The following is a 19,363-nucleotide window of genomic DNA, read 5'->3' as shown; positions in this document are numbered from 1 at the left end:
CCAGAAATACAGATGGAGGGAGAGCAGTCATGGTTATGGGACCCTGTCATTTTTTTCTTAGAACATTGGGAATCTCCACAGTCAGCAGTTGCTCATAGCTGATCATCCACAGTTAGAAAACAATGGTGTATGTGGGATTGTATGCAATCCACAAAGGGAAAGAAAGGGAATCATTCAAAAGGAGGGCATGGAGGGGGTACTTTCAACCCATGCCGGTCAGTTTGAGTATGACTCCCATCTGAAGAAGTAGAACTCGGGAATCAACAAAGCAGTGGACAATGAAATGCCAGCCTGGCAGGTTGATTCTCTTGGGAGGGGGTGCAGATAACTAGGGATTTATTTTAGAGAAAGGAGATAAGATTGGGGAGATATATCACCGCATGATATAGAAAAGGTGAGCGGTTTATTGTTTGTCCAGTTTTACCATTCACATTGGGAAGGAATATGGGTGAAGCCCGAGACAGATCATTCCTGGCTACTCGTAGCTGGGAGGACTTCGGACAGGCTGATCCTCTCCAGATCAATGTAATGGTTCCATCTTTACAAATGAAATGATGAGGGGTATCTGTAAGTGTAAATACGTTTTTGATGTTTCCTATTGTTATGTATTCTCTGTAACATTGTTTTACTACGCAAAGGCCTGGGGGAACACCTAATTGTATATATCCTGAAAAGGACCTCTTATTCTACGGGGGTCTTTTTTGATAAAATTTGGGGGAATGCATGTACTTAGATAGACCATGATACTCCCGGAAGTATCCAGAATCCACCTCTTTGGATTGTGGGTACGTCCGGAAGTTGTCCTTACATGGTTGGTCTATCTAAATACCTAAAGGTACTACAGAGTTATTGAACAGCAAAGGAAACAATTAATAGCTTTTCTAAAAAAGCTAGCCGTCTCTTAGCTGATGTGTGTGGAAAGTGCTCTCGCTTTGTAGATTAATTCATTCAGAATAGCCTTGCATATAAATCAGCAAATTTTACCAAACACGTTATGAAGCAGTATACCGTTCAATGTTGGGTGTCAAATAAGGTCCTTATCGTACTAATCCTTCAAAGCTTAACATACTGGATTGACATAATCTTTTGTGAGAGACCGTTCTTTTAAAATGCCAACAATATTTTCGTATTTGAAATTTATAATTTTCTTTTATTTCTCTTTCTCTCATATAGCATATATATATATAGTATAAATGGTCAATAAACCTCAAAACAACTATTATTAACCAAATTTTTTACAATATATAGGTACATGTATAATTAATATATATACTAAATATAGATTACAAAAATATACGATCATGACAAAACAGACAGACGTATTAAATACACATAAAAATAAATACCTATAAAGACTACTAGAAGTTTGTTCTTGACCCTCCTCCTTGTTTTAAGTAATATTCATTGTTTGCTATTAAGATATTTTTTTTTTACATGTATTCACAACTATTCTATAGATCATAGCTAGACTTGCGAGGATTAAAAACTTAAAATATTGTAATGACATGTCCATTGTAGAAGACCGTAGGTTGAATTTTAGAAGTAAATTGTTTTGTTTGTTGTTTAATTGGGTTGCTGTCTAATTAATTATGTATACTCGATACTTTTTTTCAAATGCAATTTAAAAAAATCACTGTCGTAAATGCTTTATATATTTGTCAAGCAATGCATCCCCTATGATGAAATAGCGTAACCATGCATCATAGCTATGTGTAGACATACTAATTGTAAAAAAATATTTTATCTCTAGGGTATTTTCCTTTTACCAGACTGAGACATATATGTGCTTTTACCATGAAAAGGTCGCGCCTCCCCTTTCCGAGATAAAAATTTCCGTTTTAATTAATATTTAATCGAACATATCTCCCTTTTAGTTATTTTTTTTTATTATTGCTTTTGGATTATCTTACTAAGTATGAATATTTATAATCTAGGCTGAGAAAAAAGCACGATGTTTTCAAAGATGTGGTATGAGTGCCAATGAGACAACTCTCCATCCAAGTAACAATTTATAAAAGTAAACCATTATAGGTCAAGGTACGACCTTCAACACGGAGCATAAGTATGCTTTCGTGTACAAAATGTACGTAACAGTGAGCGACTGGATAGAACGTTAAATAATCACATGTGTGTTTACAATATTTCAGGAGTTTCGGCTATTTATAGAAGATTATAAATACTTCTTTAGGGGGAAATTCACAACTTACGAAACAATCTGTTACAAGACAAAAATGAGCACAAGCTGTCATTAAGCTTTTGATTGTAATAAGGTGTTCACCAAGTATACGTTGCACACTGATTATCAAACGTATCAAAATAAAAATGGGATGATTGCTTTTCTGCATCGTGGATATTCTTCAAATTTCTTTTTATACCATCTGAAATTTAAAAAAATAAAATTTACTGTTGTGAAAAAATAGAATTATTATATTGAGAAAGTCGATAGCTAGAACTCCTTTTGGTATTTCAAAATCAAAACAGATCATACTCAATTTTTAGCAGTTAAAACCATTTTGTTGAAATCTATGTAATTTTTAATCAGGGGTCACAGCGGCGATAAAATAATAAGTTTAAACAATGTTTGCAGTTAAATTATGACATTATCATTAGTAAAATTATGTTCAATTCAATTCAAACTTTATTGTCATATAAATCATCTTATATGATTTGTGACTGAAGCAAACAAAACATAGTTTACCATTAATGACATGAAGAAAGCATGTATAATTATAATAAACAATCGAATTAATACACCTAAATATATATAGTATAATAGTTTGTAATTTAATTATGAGTCCCCTACCCTTAGTATTAAAGACTGCTTTATAAAGGAACCTATGCTTTCTACCTGATTTGTGTTGATGGCTAGGGAATAAATTTCATTTTTACATCACCATTTAGGTCATTAAATTTTTAATACAATTTGCCTCAATCAAATATTCAATAAAAGCTGGTCTTATGGTTGAGTTTTTCCTGCATTACAAAAGAAAATGTTTCTCATCCTCAATTATATATTGCAGGAATGACACAACCGGTTTTTCATGGGAAGTTTTAGGTGTCACCCTTTTTCAATCAGTAAATTATGATCACTTAATCTAAACTTGGTGATATTACGTCTATTTTCAAGTATATTAGAATCTATTTATGGTTCTATTTTATCACTTCGTTTTATATAAAAAGAAGTTTACTACTATATTATATTTTTTTTCAAATTTCTTTTTATATAATGTTTCATAATAATACAGGAGTTTAACTTTAATTTCAGTTTTTAGTGTTTTTATTTTGGTATGAATTTTTACATGCCTCAATATGCTTAAAATCAACATGTGCTTCCTTTGCAATATTTTTTAATAAGTAAACTATGTGTAACATCCTGATGATTCAAGATTCTTTGATAGAATGAATGCCTCATGCAACAAGTGATTCGTACAATTATTTTAAAGTTTTGTCAAATATAATAAATTTTGGACCTTTCTTTTCAATTCTAAAAAGATAGCAGTCCAATTCTTTTCTCACTGCTAAATTTGATGCGTTTTATTTTTTTGGGGTTCCTAAAATATACAATGTGTGAGCAAAATAAGTTTAATCTGTGAAATTGAGAAAGTCAATTTCTTTATAGGATACATGTGCTCTCTGGGCGGCCCTATATCAAGATATATCCATAAAAGTAACCTCGGAATTGTAAGTATAGCAATTGGCATGACAATGTCATATACATCACCGTACATCAAACATTCAAAAGCTGAATTGCCACTGTGCTCGTAACTATTCTTAAAAAGATTAATTCAATATCATTCAAGTACATGTGTAATGAAGCCACGGATACTAAACTTTTTTTAAATGTATGTTGTGTGGTAATATTTTATGAGGGATTCGATGTTTGCTATTCCACGGTCCACTTAAGCCAACTTTGTGACAATACAATGGAATACATCATAAAACTATATATGCTAATTCAAACACATAGGCGTTTGTTATTCTAGCAAAAGATTTTGTTGAGTATTGTTTAGTCGTTACTACAAGAAATCGTCATTAAATTCTCTCATTTTCTCCCTACCTAATTTACCCGCTAACACTTATTTAATATGGACTGAATCTTATGCAATTCGATTGGATGAAGTTGTTATTCGCTGTATCTAGACTACCCCGAAAAAGTTTCGACTCGATAATTTTCAATGCCTGAAAATGCTATATATTCATAGGGTTACTCTGAAATAACAAAACAAGGTCTTCATTTTTCTTCAAAACTATAATGATTTCGGCAATGAAAAGATGTTTTGTATATACAATTTTTTGTAGACGTACATAAAAGTAAAATAACAAAAATGCCGAACTCAAAGGAAAATTCAAAACGGAAATTCCCTTATCAAATGGCAAAATCAAAGGCTCAAACATATCAAACGAATGGAAGACAACTGTCATATTCCTGATTTGGTACAGGCATTTCCTTATGTAGAAAATGATATATTAAACCTGGTTTTATAGTTAGATAAATCTCTCACTTGTATGACAGTCGAATAGAATTCCGTTATACTGACAACAATGTGTGAGCAAAACAAATAGACATAGTGTGACGTCCATTTTCACTGAACTAGTACATATTTTTGTTTAGGTGCCAGCTGAAGCCCGTCTCCGGGTGCGGGATTTTTTCGCTGTGTCAAAGACCCATTGGTGCCCTTGGGCTGTTTTCTGCTCTTTGGTCGGGTTGTTGTCTCTTTGACACATTCCCCATTTCTATTCTCAATTTTATAATAGCTAAAAATGTCAAAAAAATTGGGTACAGCACTCAACATAGTGTTATAATCTTAATCACTATAAAAACAAACAACTATGTCAACAATGAAAAACAAAAGGCATATAGACACTCTATAGACAAAGCACAGAAGCAAAAATGAAAGACAAGAATACAAAAAAAATGACATTAGCACAATGAATGACAAAATGGTAGGATGTATAAATACCGAGCCAAGTAAAAAGAAAATTACCATAAATGGAATAAACAGCAAAGGTTAAAAATATACAAAGACAAACAAAAGACACTATAATACGTAATTAAGATGATAAACAACTTCAGTACCTAGAATCTATACTTCAAGACCACCATTCTTCTTTTTTCATTGGTTATTACGATCACGTGGTTAAAAAAGTATTTAAGTATATGGACACTATGTGCATATTTATAAATATATTGACGGTCAATATTAAAAATCTTGCAAAATACAATTGTAAAACACACAGAAAGAACATTGAAGTCCATTACCGTAATACACTATTCACATATGTATAGATTACTTATGGACTTTCACTCAGTCAATACGTTATATATTGGCCTGCCGTTTGATTATATTGAACCTCGGACTTCGGCCTCGGTCAATATAATCTGAACAGGTCCATATGTAACGTATGGACCTCGTCAAAAGTCCATAGTTGATAAATATTTCTCTAAAAAAATAAAAACAAAAGACGAAAACGCATGATCTGTAAATTTCTGAATAATGCGTTTTTTGATATTGTAAAATTCGTAAGTGGTTCCACGGAACCCTGTACTTCGCCTACGATTGCTGCTGTCAGTGTAAAAGTGTTATGTTGACCTAAAAAATGAATCCATTTATCAGTAAAATACAGTGTTATGTTGACTTAAAAAAATGAATCCATTTATCAGTAAAATACAGAATTTAAAAAAAAAATCAAACTTTTTCTTAAGATGCTTCTTCTTGGTCTTGAAGATTCATAACAATCCATGAAGGTTTATAAATTTATCATGTCAAAAAAATTTAATCCCAGACTGTCTGTAAATGTTAATTGTAAAAAACAAAGTCCATCTATCAGGAAAATACTGAAAATAGAAATATATTTTTAAAAGTTTGCTTCAGACATTATCTTTTAATCATTAAAAAGATTCTGCAAAAGTTTTTAAAAATTCTATGAAGGTTTGACAAAGTAATTGATGTGTAACAAACTAACCCCAGACTGTATCTACTTGTTAACTGTAAAAAAAACCAACAAAGTCCATTTATCAGTAAATACGGAAAAATGAAAATAAATATTTTCAAAACTCTGCTCTATATAATGTTTTTTGGTCACTAACAAGCTTCTGTCCAAATTTCCTATACCGGTAGTTCCATGAAGGTTTGACAAAGTTATGGATGACTGAAAACTTTAACCTCAGACTGAATCTGAATGTTAACTGTTAAAAAACTAGTTCAATATATCAGTAAAATATGGAAAAATGAAAATAAACATTTTCAAAATTTTGCTCTGGATACTGTATTTTGGTCATAAACAAGCTTCTGTCCAAATTTCATAAAATTTTATGAAGGTTTGACAAAGTTATTAATGTCTAAAAAACTTTGACCATAGACTGAACCTAAATGTTGAGGCCGCCGACGCCGACGACGGAATCTAGAATTGCTTTGTCTCGCATTTGCGACATAAATGTCGCAGGCTCGACAAAAATTCTCTGTATTATGAATATTGTCTCATGAATAAGTAACTGAACTTGTCCAGTGTGCAGTGTTGGTGGTCAATTGAATAACTGTACAAGTGTGTGAAAAAAAATGAAAATTAACCTGTTTTCACATACATGTAATATGTTTTTCGGATACAGAATAAAATTAGGTCATTCCATTTTCGGTGGAGACCATTAGAAGTTGTTCTGATTTTTTTTCTTTTATCTTCCGCCATTTTTATTACTTCCGGTGTATTTTTTGGTTTCCCAACATGCGGCTTTTTTGGTGTATGATATCGAACAAGGTTACATGAATTTGAAATTGACACCGTTTAATCGAGCACTTTTCCTTGTAAAAGAGAGGCGAAAGATACCAAAGAAATGCCATGGCTAAAAAAGAAAAAGACCAACAGACAAACAATAGTACTCAAAACACAACATAGAAAACTAAAGACTGAGTAACACAAAACCCGAACACTGTTTTTTTTTCTGGTAATCACCACTCCTTCGCAACCGTAAAAGAAACTGACAATATGTGGATTATGTTTTCTTAGTTTACAGGTATATTGATGTATAAAGAGTATTCGTTTATTGCATGCAAAAACAATGCTATCGCTAAATCTAACACTGTGTTATCTATAACCACACGTTTATTGAATATTTTCAGAAAATGCATGAATTGGATTTATATATTAGATGTATGTGCACTGGAGATTGCAATTTTATAGTTAAATTTACGGGAAGATTGAGGTTTCTACGTCATTGAATTGTGTTCCCTCCCAGATAATTCAGGACGGAGTTGGTTAATTGAGATAAAATAAAAATACATGTAGACCATTGCGCTAATTGCGCCCCTTTAATAGCAGATTTGTTCCTGGAATATTATGAATCACAGTGTGTGTGGCCAAACTAAGTAAAGACCCGTATAAAATTCCATTTAATTGATAAATTCAACAAAACTGACCGTTATCTTAATGACATTTTTTCGTTATGTAGTCAAGAACTTTCTAAATATACTGTCAAACTTTAAACAAAGGAATTTACTTTAAATAAATCGGATATAAACAACAATAACAATAATGTCCGTTCCCATAGATTTTAATACTTCAGTTTTACAAGGGAAACTTTACACAGAACTGTACGACAAAAGGGACGTTGATTTTCCATTTTAGACGGTGATGTTCCTTTGGCACTATTTTACCTACGATGTATATTTATCCCAACTCGTTCACTATGCCGATGTCTGTAGTGAAGTTTTGGATTTAAATGAATGTAATATAATATGTATTACTGGTAAATTATTAAGTCAAGGATTTCAAAACCACAAATTACTTAAAACCTTTACTAAATTCTTCCCTATATACAAAGACTTGGTTTGAAAGATTGGCTGTACCTGTAGAAAACTTATTAAAAACTGCATATCACATCCTAATCTTTACGGCGATGTTGTCAACCGATCCAGATAAATTTATTCTAATAAGATACTAATTCAAGACTGTAAAACAGCTTTGAATATTGTTTCTATCGGTATATTTATTGATTTTGTTACCAGTAAATTAAAACCAAACTAAATATTATTGTTATACACATATGTTCATTCAATGTCTTACAATCTGTCGATTCATATATTTTGGCATTGCACAAGGTCGTGTTTTTCTATGACTGTCAATGACGTCTTAACACTAAATCCATTGAAACCAATTGGTGTTATTGGCTTTTGAATAGCTTTCAGTAATTGAGCTGTACTTTGTGTCTTTTATGTTTTTGTTGAGGTTTTTTTGTGCTTTGTATCGATCTAATGAGTTCAGTCCTTTTCAACTGATTTTTTTTAGTTTTTTTCTTATGTTGTACTGTAACACAAATGTCCCAGGTAATGGGAAGGGTTCGGCGCCAGAAAACATGTTTAACCCCGCTACATTCTGTATGTGCCCGTCCCAAGTCAGGAGCTTAATTGAGTGGTTGTCGTTTGTTGCTGTATATTATATTTGTTTTTCGTTTATTGTTTTGTACATAAATCATGCCGTTAGTTTCCTCGTTTGAATTGTTTTACATTCGTCGTATCAGGCCATGTATAGCTTACTATGGGAAGTATTGAAAAATATTTTACGTACGTCTATGAAATGTAATAAGCTTGTGTGTCGTAACAGGAAATAGGTTTTTTTTCAGTATTATATCATACTTTAATCATTCAAATTCAGTAAATTAAAACCAAACTAAATATTATTGTTATACACATATGTTCATTCAATGTCTTACAATCTGTCGATTCATATATTTAGGCATTGCACAAGGTCGTGTTTTTCTATGACTGTCAATGACGTCTTAACACTAAATCCATTGAAACCAATTGGTGTTATTGGCTTTTGATTAGCTTTCAGTAACTGAGCTGTACTTTGTGTCTTTTATGTTTTTGTTGATGTTTTTTTGTGCTTTGTATCGATCTAATGAGTTCAGTCCTTTTCAACTGATTATTGAAAAATATTTTACGTACGTCTATGAAATGTAATAAGCTTGTGTGTCGTAACAGGAAATAGGTTTTTTTTCAGTATTATATCATACTGTAATCATTCAAATTCAACCCAAACGAAAGCAGTAAGTAAATGTAGTCGTCATATGACCGATCTGCATATCTTTCAACATAAAAAGTCAATTAGATCGGTCCCACAGGGGCGGATCCAGCCATTTATTTTTAAAACCCAGGATAAAGGGGGTTCCAACTATATGTCCCCATTCAAATGCATTGATCGTCAAAAAAGGGGGGGTTTCCAACCACCGGAACCCCCCTCTTTATCAGAACCTCAAAAAAAAAAAGAAAGTTGTATATACAAAACATCTTTTCATTGCCGAAACCATTATAGTTTTTGAAACCCCAAATTCGTTTTAGAGGTTACGTGATATTGTTTACACACCCTGTATCAAATTATAAACTTTGTATGCCTTTATTCTTCAAATTAACTTTGTGAAATTAATTTCATAAAAAATCAATGTTATTTTTATTTTTAGATTGTAAAGTTTATGCGAATGACATCATCAAAAAGGTATGAATTGATATACCTTCTTTCTATATATTATTAGTGACCTCTATGGATAGTACACTAACAATTGATATACTAGTAGTAAAAAGTTAAAAAATGTTATATTTCTAGTGTAATTATGTAAGTCTAACATAGAAAAAACACTAAAACAATTGAAATTAATAGAAAACAAGAACGAAATGAATTTTAGCAAATAAGGCGAGGGCAAAATTTTCCTGTCCCGAAGTATCTGCGGTTTAGTATAGGTTTATACTTCAAATATATATTAAATATATGATGTGACTTTTGAATTACATATTGATCTATAAATCGTAGATTGCTCACTTCAAATGGAACTTTTGAAAAAAAAAATAAAAGAAGAAGACCACAAAGGAAATGATAAGAACATTTGCATTTCAGACTACAAAAGTGTCTTAAAAACCCGGTTTAATATCAAATTCCAGTAATTCTAGTCCTTAGAATGGAGATCGTTTTAGTAGTACTGTTATGGCGGTTTTATAAGATTTTACCTGTGATGGTGAACAGCTCTAGGCCCGAGATTACAGGAGGTTGATATAGCAAATGCTAAAGCTGGTAATGAGTTACAAGCGACGGCAAATCCCCACCATTCTAAAATTTCTCCGAAAAAATTAGCACCAGAAATGTAGTCAAACATTCCTCCTGAAATAAAGAATATAGAATTCCATCTTGTCATGTATTTCATTTATCTTATATCAGTATCGTCGTTCAAACCTTAAGACTAATTATTATATTTACAATAATTAGTCATAAGGTTTGTGCAAAGATACTGATAAAAAGTAAAATAACAAAATACCAAACTCCAAGGAAAATTCAAAACAGAAAGTCCCAAACACATGATTAGAACATACTGACCCCTTCTCGTCCAATGAAAAGTTAGTTTTTCCCTTCTAATTTTCATAGTACATGGCTTTCCATGCACTATAAAATGCTATACATGAATGACTTTTCATTGTAGATTAATTATGAAAGTGAACTCTTAATAACTTCACTAACGAAGTGTACAATCACATGAGGCATTTTTCTTGGGAAAATAGCCTACTGATTAAAGATGAAAGAGAAAAGAATTATAAAAAAACATTTTGATCATTGCAAATCTTTATATTAATGGTACGTATGTATAACAAACAAAAAAGAAAATAAAATGGGGGCAAATATATAGGTAAAATTATCTTTTATACAATTTTTATATCAGACATTCGAGTCGATTATTTTTTTCAAGAAAACAATGTCAGACTGCTGATATATAAATCAAAGGATTTTTTGAGAAAATAAACCCACAATACATGTACATTCATCAATAAAAAGTAAGCAACTGACATTGAATGGTCGTAATTCAAATATTTATAGAGTAAGTTTTATAATTATCAAAAAATATTCAATTTTCAGAAAGCGGATTGATATTACATTGTGTGCTAATTAAAATCAATAATTTAAGGTATATAAGTATTAAATTTTTACCTGATGCAGAAGAAAAACTCAAATGTTTGAAGGAACAATTTATCCTTTTTGTCCTCACAAACTATGTCAGTGCTATTTCATTCCATCCATTGCAATGGTCATTACCTATGTTATATACTCACTTCATTATAAAAAGTGAATTCGTATTTAGTTTTGAATATTACAATGGGAAAGGATAATTTTGTAAGGTCACTCGAAAGTGTGAATATGTTCTAAATTGGTCTGACAATACTTGGTCATGTTTTATGAAGATATAAAGCCCTCGGCTACGCCTTCGGCTTTAAATCTTCATAAAACATGACCAAGTATTGTCTAACCTATAAAACGAATGGAAAACAACTGTCAGTAATAGTTATCTCATGAGGACGCGGTGTGTCAGTGTAAGATCATCCCGATGGCCGGAGGGCAGAGGGTGATCTAACACTGACACACCAAGTCAGAATGGGATAACTATTTTGCATCCCAGCTATTCTAGATTAGATAAAAAAAAACATTTACGCTTCATAAAATCTAGTTTAGAACGCCACACAATCATTATTATATACTTTATATATTACTATATGTTATATACCTTTATGAGCCCCGGACACAATGTTTAAATATGTTAAATTAACATTGATTTGTATCCAGTCGTGATGGTGTAGGGGTATGACTCGTGTGTCTATATGCTAAAGGTTTTGAGTTCGATTCCCAGCATAGACACTGAATTTTTCAACATAAATTTTGATAGTTAGTCTATTTACACTAGAAGTATAAATATTTCTAAGTTTTAGTATAAATTTGACATTTCCACCAAAATGATACAGAACAAAGGAAAGCATGCAGAACAAAGATACCCATGCTAGGGTGATCTGGTAGGGGTGATCCGGCTCAGATCACCCCTGGTAGAACAAAAGAGCTGGGATGTAATATTCCTGACTTGGTACAGGCATTTCCTTGAATAGAAAATAGATAAAAGATAAAAAAAAAAAAATACACGAACAAGATGAATGAAATCGTATGGACAGATATATTTCGGCACAACAATTGGCCTTTAACAGTGTCAGTCCCGATAAAACTATGAGTTCTTTGTGTTTTAAAAGAGCTCACTTATTCATACAGTTAACCTTGCAATTTTCCTTAAACTAAATTTGCATTTTACACTATTTTTAATCAGCATTTCGTTTATAACATATGATCGTGCAAGACTCAATGGATGTGTATGTTTTGCATTTATACATTTCCGCCCTGATTCACAAGATGTCTTTGTGCTAGTTGACTAGTTAAAATTGGAATGTTTTCATTGTTTATCAAGTAATAAATAAACTTCAGAATTACAATATACATCAATATCAAATTTATCAAAATTGAAAAAGCTCCTATTATCCGGTTAACGTTTTTTGGTATTGGATATTCGGTCCTTCCGACGAAAAATCTGATAACCGTTAACAACTCCATACTGTTTTATTTAGAAACCATTTTTTGTTATACCTTTTGGTATTTTGTATCCAGTCTCTCCAGGTTTTCTGAGATTTCTCAAAATATGATCAGAATGGATGTTTATTCCAAGTCCCGATATAAACATGACTAAACCTAAAATAAACAATATGTATTAAAACTAAAGCTTGAGATGTTAGATTTGATACAGGACATTGTCGTATGTTTTATTTGAGAGTGTATTGTCAATTGTGCCGTATCATTCGAGTAAACATGTAATACATCGGCACTAATTTAGCTTCGTCCTCAATGTTCATGCCTAGAAATTGGCGGATAAAACAATTAGATGTTGTACGAGTGTTTTCAGTGTAAACAAGAATATAAACGGTACCAATTTTAAAGTGCGGATCCTGAAATACCGTTTTCACTGTATCTGTCATATATTTCTAATGTAGAATGATAAATAAACAGACGCAGAGTTTATTGTTTTCAAATAATTTTATTACATATGAAAATAAGGAGATATTTTCCAATGAGACAACTATCCACCCAATATCAAATGAAGTAGATATAAGCAATCATAGGCAACTGTACAGCCCTCGACAATGAGAATAAAGACTGCGACATGAGCGCATGATACGCCCGTCGCTTTTTCAAAAAATAAAGTTCCATAACTCCTCAATGTCATATCAGAAATTTATAAAAAAAAAAAAAAAAACTAAAGTGAGGTTATTTTAATAGATATAAACCAGTCACCAAAGATTCATGAAAACTGCTCAAAGAACCTTTTGAGTTATTGTCCGAAAACTGGAAAATCCCCCTTTTTAATGAATAAAACCACATAACTTAGAAACGTAAAATCTAAAGTTTATATAAATCGAAAGGGGTGAGAGCTCACGTCAATAGGACTTACGTTTAACGGAGTTGTTTTTAATAGTTACCAATTATTTCTTCTTTGATAAAATGATATAATATATAAGATGTGAATGATCCGCAAAACTAATTTATGTAACCCAAAATGGGTTCTGCGCATGCGTGATGGGGAATGACTTTATTTTCGATATCTTCTCGAGTGAGCAAGTGCAAGCTTCTTCCGGATGAAATACAATCAACTATTTTGTCCTATTAAACATGTTAAATTAACATTAAATGTATTTTAAGACTAATGTTGCCAAAGTTTCTGATAGATTTTACGTACGTCCTCAACTAATAAAGAACTTTTTCATGCAATTTTACGAAAATCTGTGACCAATTTACTCAGTTCCTTGACGCTGAGATCTCAGCTTGACGTATATCTAAAATACCATCTTTTAACAATATATTTTAAATGTCGCTCTCGAAAAATCCCGTACAATGTAAAACATTGCATTTTAAATGAAATACATAATTCGTTTCTTAATTTTGACGTATAAATATTTGCATACACCTTGAGCAAGGATTTGTATAGTGAGACTCTCACTATACAAATCCTTGCCTTGAGTAATTCGGTTTTATTACAAATAAATATTTCAATTTCATGCTTCTTTCGTTGAAAAAAATGAATGATCAGAATCGACACGTATTGTAATTTTGTATTTCTAATGTGTGATTTCGTACAATTATCTCTTTCTGGTTGAAGCTTTTTGTATTTGCAGATTTCCTACCATTTATTCGGACCTTTGCAATCTTGCTTTACATATTTTGCATTAGCTATTATTGCAAAAACAGCAAGACTATGGAACTCATGCCTAATAAGGCAAGGAGTCTATCATCCTTTGGCCAGTTCAAAATTTTTATTTTCACTTGGTGTTTTTCAGAATTTTTACCTGTAGCTCATGCAAATAATGACATCTCTTGCTGCCTCAGAATTAATCTTTTAAGCCTGATTGAGCTTTATATACCTTTATTTACCTTTTTTATCTTTGAACTTTATCTATTATAATTTGCTGTCTTCAGCTATAACTATTTTACTGATGCTGAAACTGTGCTTTAGTTGCTTACATTCATGTGCTCGTGTTTTACTAGTGCATGTGTGATATGTTTTATTGCTTGTATGTGCTCATTTACATTGCATGTGCTTTGTCTCAAATTGTCTGTATTAGGGAGCTACCATTTGATTTTTAGGGGGGGAGGGGTAGGATGAAATTTGGAAAAAGGCAGGACAGGAGTTTTGAGTTAAAAAAAAGGGCAGGATGAGCAACTTGTCAAAAAAAAAAGGCAGGATGACAATTTATGTAAAAAAGTCAGGATAAACTAATAAAAAAGGCAGGACCGAATAGAGTGAAAAATAAAAAGGAATTTCAACTAAAAAAAATGCAGGACAAAATTTTTCATCCTAGCCCCCCGACAAAAATAAAATGGTAGCTCCCTTAATATAGCATGCTTTTATGTGTGTTTTATACATGCTGCTTTGCTTTGTATGTTGCATGTGCTATGTATTCTTATGTTCTGCTTTAATTGATTGTATGGGCTGTAAATGTATATGTTGATATTTAACGATTGATCCTGTTATTATATATCAGTCGGTTAAAGAGATCTAAAGAGCTCATGTTCTATGTTGATTGTATATATATAAACCTGACTTTGAACAAAGATTACTTTACTTTACTTTATACTGTTGTTATTCTACAAAAGACTTGATTTATTCAGAACTCTGTTTACTCTAGTGAGTTTTTTAGCCTGCCCGAAGAAAGCAAAGGCAAAATGTTCAGTTATTGTCGTTGTTTTTTTCTATGCTCTAGTCTCGAATGATCATAGATGACAACCCAAACACACCCCTCCATGTTCATATAAACAATGGATAAAAACTATAAACTTTATAACGTACCTATGATGAGCTGCGGACAAGTGATCCATTCGTCTCTATACTCAGCACTGTATAGTAAGTACCCACTTTGCAGATAGCCATTAAACAAACAAAACATAAATGCTAAAACTACCATGTAAAGTGGAAGTGGCTTTCCTTTCAAATAAAACGGATATATGAAAATTCTGAAAACAAATGATTATGTAAGTAAAATGAATGTTCATTATAATTTTACAAGATAATGTCCTTAACTGACCTTACCTAGAAAGAAGGAAATACAAGGTGGATACCAGCTGAGACCCAGTACAGGCTTATAATTGGCTCTTATGGTTTGCTTTAAGGGATGATGATAATGATGGATAGCTGCTTAACGTCCAGTGGCAAATTAATGTGCATATTTAGGACGAGAACATATTAATGTAATTTGAATATTAACCTTGATTTGTACTAGACCGACACGCTGAGCCGGATTTTTAACGTGCAAGTTCACAAGGTAGCAGTCCACAGGAAGACATATCACCTTACCCGGACACATTATTCTGACTCCGAACCGACCACACTTTGCTCTTACTCCTTAATGCCGCGCAAATACCAATTTTAAAGTCTTTGGTTTGACCCGGCCGGGGTTCGAAGATGTTGATGTCTAAAAAAAACACGTAATCATATGGTCCATTGCACAATGACGAACCTACATAAACAAAATCATGCACTTATTCTACATTTTCGAAAACTAATCGATACTGACGCTTACACCTACGCATAGGACGACAGGTGACCTTTTTGAGAACGGGTCATCTCAAGGTGTACAATGACCACATGCATTTATATTATATTTTTTTCTGATTTACATTTTAAATTGAATAAAAAATTAATTTTCAATGATTTGTTGGTTCATTGGCTCTGTTCAGTAGCTGAGATTTTACCTATCTTCATATATTGTACTTGGTAAAAAAGAAGTGACAATCAGTAGAACTTCACACAAAAACGGGAACGTGTAAATTAATTTTATAGCGTGAAACATAACGTATAAATATGTATTAATGATATGATGGTTTATTTAGCAGAACAGCTGACGTTGACGGTAAACTAAGCCTTCACAGATATATCACTAATGGCATAATATTTGTTCCGTGGAGTCTCCAAAGTGTCCCAAATGCTTTATAGCACTTCAATTCGCCGATTGTATTTTCTATCATAAAACATCATTCCGTTAAAAGTCTATTGCAGGTTGTTGAGCGATTTTCTGCCGTGTATATGGCGTCACTATAGGATACCGATTTGGATAAATTTTGTCTGCTAAAAAAACAGTGATCTGAAAAAGCCAATTCCTGACCTATTTGTCGTATTAGCATTAACTGTTGGGCGTCGTTCTGGTGTCCAAGGAAACCAGATTGAATATAGAGTATATCACCGAAAGGATTAAAAACAACTTGAGTGTGTATACGGCTATATCGACGGTGACCGGAAAAAAATTGCTGTTGCGGCTCTGTTGTCAGACTATATATTTATGCACATGCATGTCCCATCAATTGCGCCAACTGCCAATGATAATTTTAACCATTTCCCCGAAAATACCTACATTCATTGATTTGGCAATGTAATAAGTGATCCTTTTAATCTCTGCAAACTGGGATACATACATTAATAGCATCGTGAACGGTTGCAAACATAGAAAACCAAGTTTGGACTCGTTGATTGAGACAATTCACAAGCACTTGTGAAATAACCGATATACGTTGTATTAAGATATATATGTATTTTTTTCTGAGACAATTAGATAAACCAGATGGAATATTACAAATTCATCACAAGAAAATATCTTAACTAATGAGAGCACTCGGTCTTTCTAGTTCCGCTCCGAATATAAAAATAAATAAAAACCAATTACAAAATATATATTTTTTACCTCTGCTGAGTTCAACCAAGTTTTACAAGGTCATTCATTCGATATATTTCGACATTTTGATTCGGTCCCTCTAGTTTTAGTCAGTGTAGGTATCGGTGTCGGTGTCGGTATAAGTACCCGTGTAGTTGACTTTTCGAAAATGTCTTGTTATTCAACAGCAGTAATTAGTTTATGTAGTCATGCAAATAATGACAACAACTGCTTTGTTTCATAAAGAAATGGCCAACGTAGATACAAGTATCTTGTCTTAGGAAAGGATAAATCATACTTTGTAAAAAATTACTCTGATTCAAACAAAAAATTCACTTAAACTGACATTATTAAGATGCTTGATTTCTTGATTGACATTTTTGTTACGTTTGAAGGACAAACAAACAATCGACATTCCAATGGGAACAAACTGTGCTCCTCTTCTTGTCGACTTGTTCCTTTATCAATATGAGGTTAACTTCATACAGGAGCTTCTGAGAAGTTGGCATTATCCTTTAACTTCAATTTCCGCTATATAGATGATATTCTCTGACTAAATAATTCAAAGTTTTGCGACTATGTTGAACGCATCTATCCCATCGAACTTGAGATAAAGGATACAACATATACAGTTAAGTCTGCCTCATATCTTGACCTACATCTAGAAATTGACAAAGAAATTTTTACGACAAAAGAGATGATTTCAGCTTCCCAATTGTGAACTTTCAATGTAGCAACATTCCAGCAGCGCCTGCATACGGAGTATATATCTCCCAGTTGAAATGATATGCCAGGGCTTGTATTATCTATCATGATTTCCTTGATAAGGGGCTGCTGCTCACAAGGACGCTATTAAACCAAGAATTCCAAGTGGTGAAGTCCCTTCGTAAATTTTGCGGACGCCATCACGAAGTGGTTGACTGTTAGAGAATATATGTTTCACAGAGGACGACGGATATGTCCCAATTGTCTGAAACCACAATGCCGTACTCTTTTCCCCAATGGTGACCTACCGTATTTGACTTATCACCAGGTTTTTAACTTACATGAGCAACACGACGGGTGCAGGACCTGTTTACCCTTCCGGAGCACCTGAGATCACCCCCCGGTTTTTGGTGGGGTTGCTCAGTCTTTAGTTTTGGTCGTGTTGCTCAGGCTCAGTTTTTGGTCGTGTTGCTAATTCTTTAGTTTTCTATGTTGTGTTTTGTGTATTGTTGTTTGTCTTTTGCATGTTTTGTTCTTTATCCTTTTTTTTTTTTTTGGTTGTCATGGCGTTGTCAGTTTACTTTCGACTTATGAGTTTGAATGTCCCTTCGGTATCTTTCGCCTCTCTTTTAACCATCCATTTCTCTTTATTGATCTCTCCTAGTAATTTTTAACTTTTCACTAATTCTAGAGTGATATATATATATACAAAATATGAGAAGGATTTCAGTCAATTTTTGTGACACAGTATTATCTTATTAAATCTTGACTGTCCAAACTAGATTCGGCAAGACTAAATATTAAAATAATGTGGATTTAACATAAAAATAATCAGCTTACCTATGTACGTAATGTATGATGTACAAAGTCAACAAAGCTCTATTACAATTGTATAATATTCCATGACACTCTGTAAAGCATAAAAGCAAAATAGGTACTATTAAAGCTGGGAGCTCTTGAATAAACCATCCTAATTTGCCGTTCATGACGTAAAAACTATTCTCGGCATATCGTCCGTACTTTGCTTCTGTAAATAGTAAAGATGCGAACAGAAATGCACTCCATGCTATAAGTCCTTTAGCTAAACTAAGGAAAAAATCGTCTGATGCAACCATTGTCTAGATATAGTTATACAAAACCTGAATATCTCTTTTTAATAAACATCACACTCTTCATATTTCAAGCAACCAGATCGATAAATCCGAGGTTGAATGAGGTAATGTTAAGGTGTTCAGTGATATATAAGTATCACACGAGTCATAACTTATTTTACCCGATGTAAATAAATAAAGTACAGTACTGATAAACCCAAGTGGGTATCAATGGTATATTTGCTGGTTTATTTTATCAATTCATATCAAAATATCAATACAAATATGATTATATATTATGAATATATTATTGGAGTCAGTTATTATACGACTTAGAATATTTCTTATTCTGGGATGAAGACAATGCATAGAAAATAATCAAATCCATTACTACATATCCTTGAATGTCAATGCAATGTAATACAAGTGGTTTGTGTACATTTGTTAACTTTATACCAATATAACTTGATATGGCTGAAATAATCTTTCCTATCCTTTTCATTTACAGATAGGTATTTTTTAATTGCA

At 32.5% G+C, this 19,363-nt stretch overlaps 1 protein-coding gene across 1 annotated transcript; it reads right to left on the bottom strand.

The window, feature by feature from the left end:
- Positions 1-920: 920 nt before the first annotated feature.
- LOC127727933 (3-oxo-5-alpha-steroid 4-dehydrogenase 1-like) lies at positions 921-18,893 on the bottom strand. The gene is made up of 5 exons (XM_052235094.1): positions 18,585-18,893; positions 15,185-15,348; positions 12,433-12,534; positions 9,993-10,143; positions 921-2,378 (listed from the first exon to the last, which is right to left on the bottom strand). Exons 1-5 carry the CDS (start codon positions 18,857-18,859, stop codon positions 2,312-2,314), a joined length of 759 nt encoding a protein of 252 aa, XP_052091054.1. The 5' UTR covers positions 18,860-18,893; the 3' UTR covers positions 921-2,311.
- Positions 18,894-19,363: the final 470 nt, after the last annotated feature.

This window comes from Mytilus californianus, unplaced genomic scaffold (assembly GCF_021869535.1).
Source record: "Mytilus californianus isolate M0D057914Y unplaced genomic scaffold, xbMytCali1.0.p SCAF_2, whole genome shotgun sequence".
NCBI lineage: Eukaryota > Metazoa > Mollusca > Bivalvia > Mytilida > Mytilidae > Mytilus > Mytilus californianus.
The sequence above is the reverse complement of the archived record's forward strand: the minus strand, read 5'-3'. Positions and strand labels throughout refer to the sequence as shown.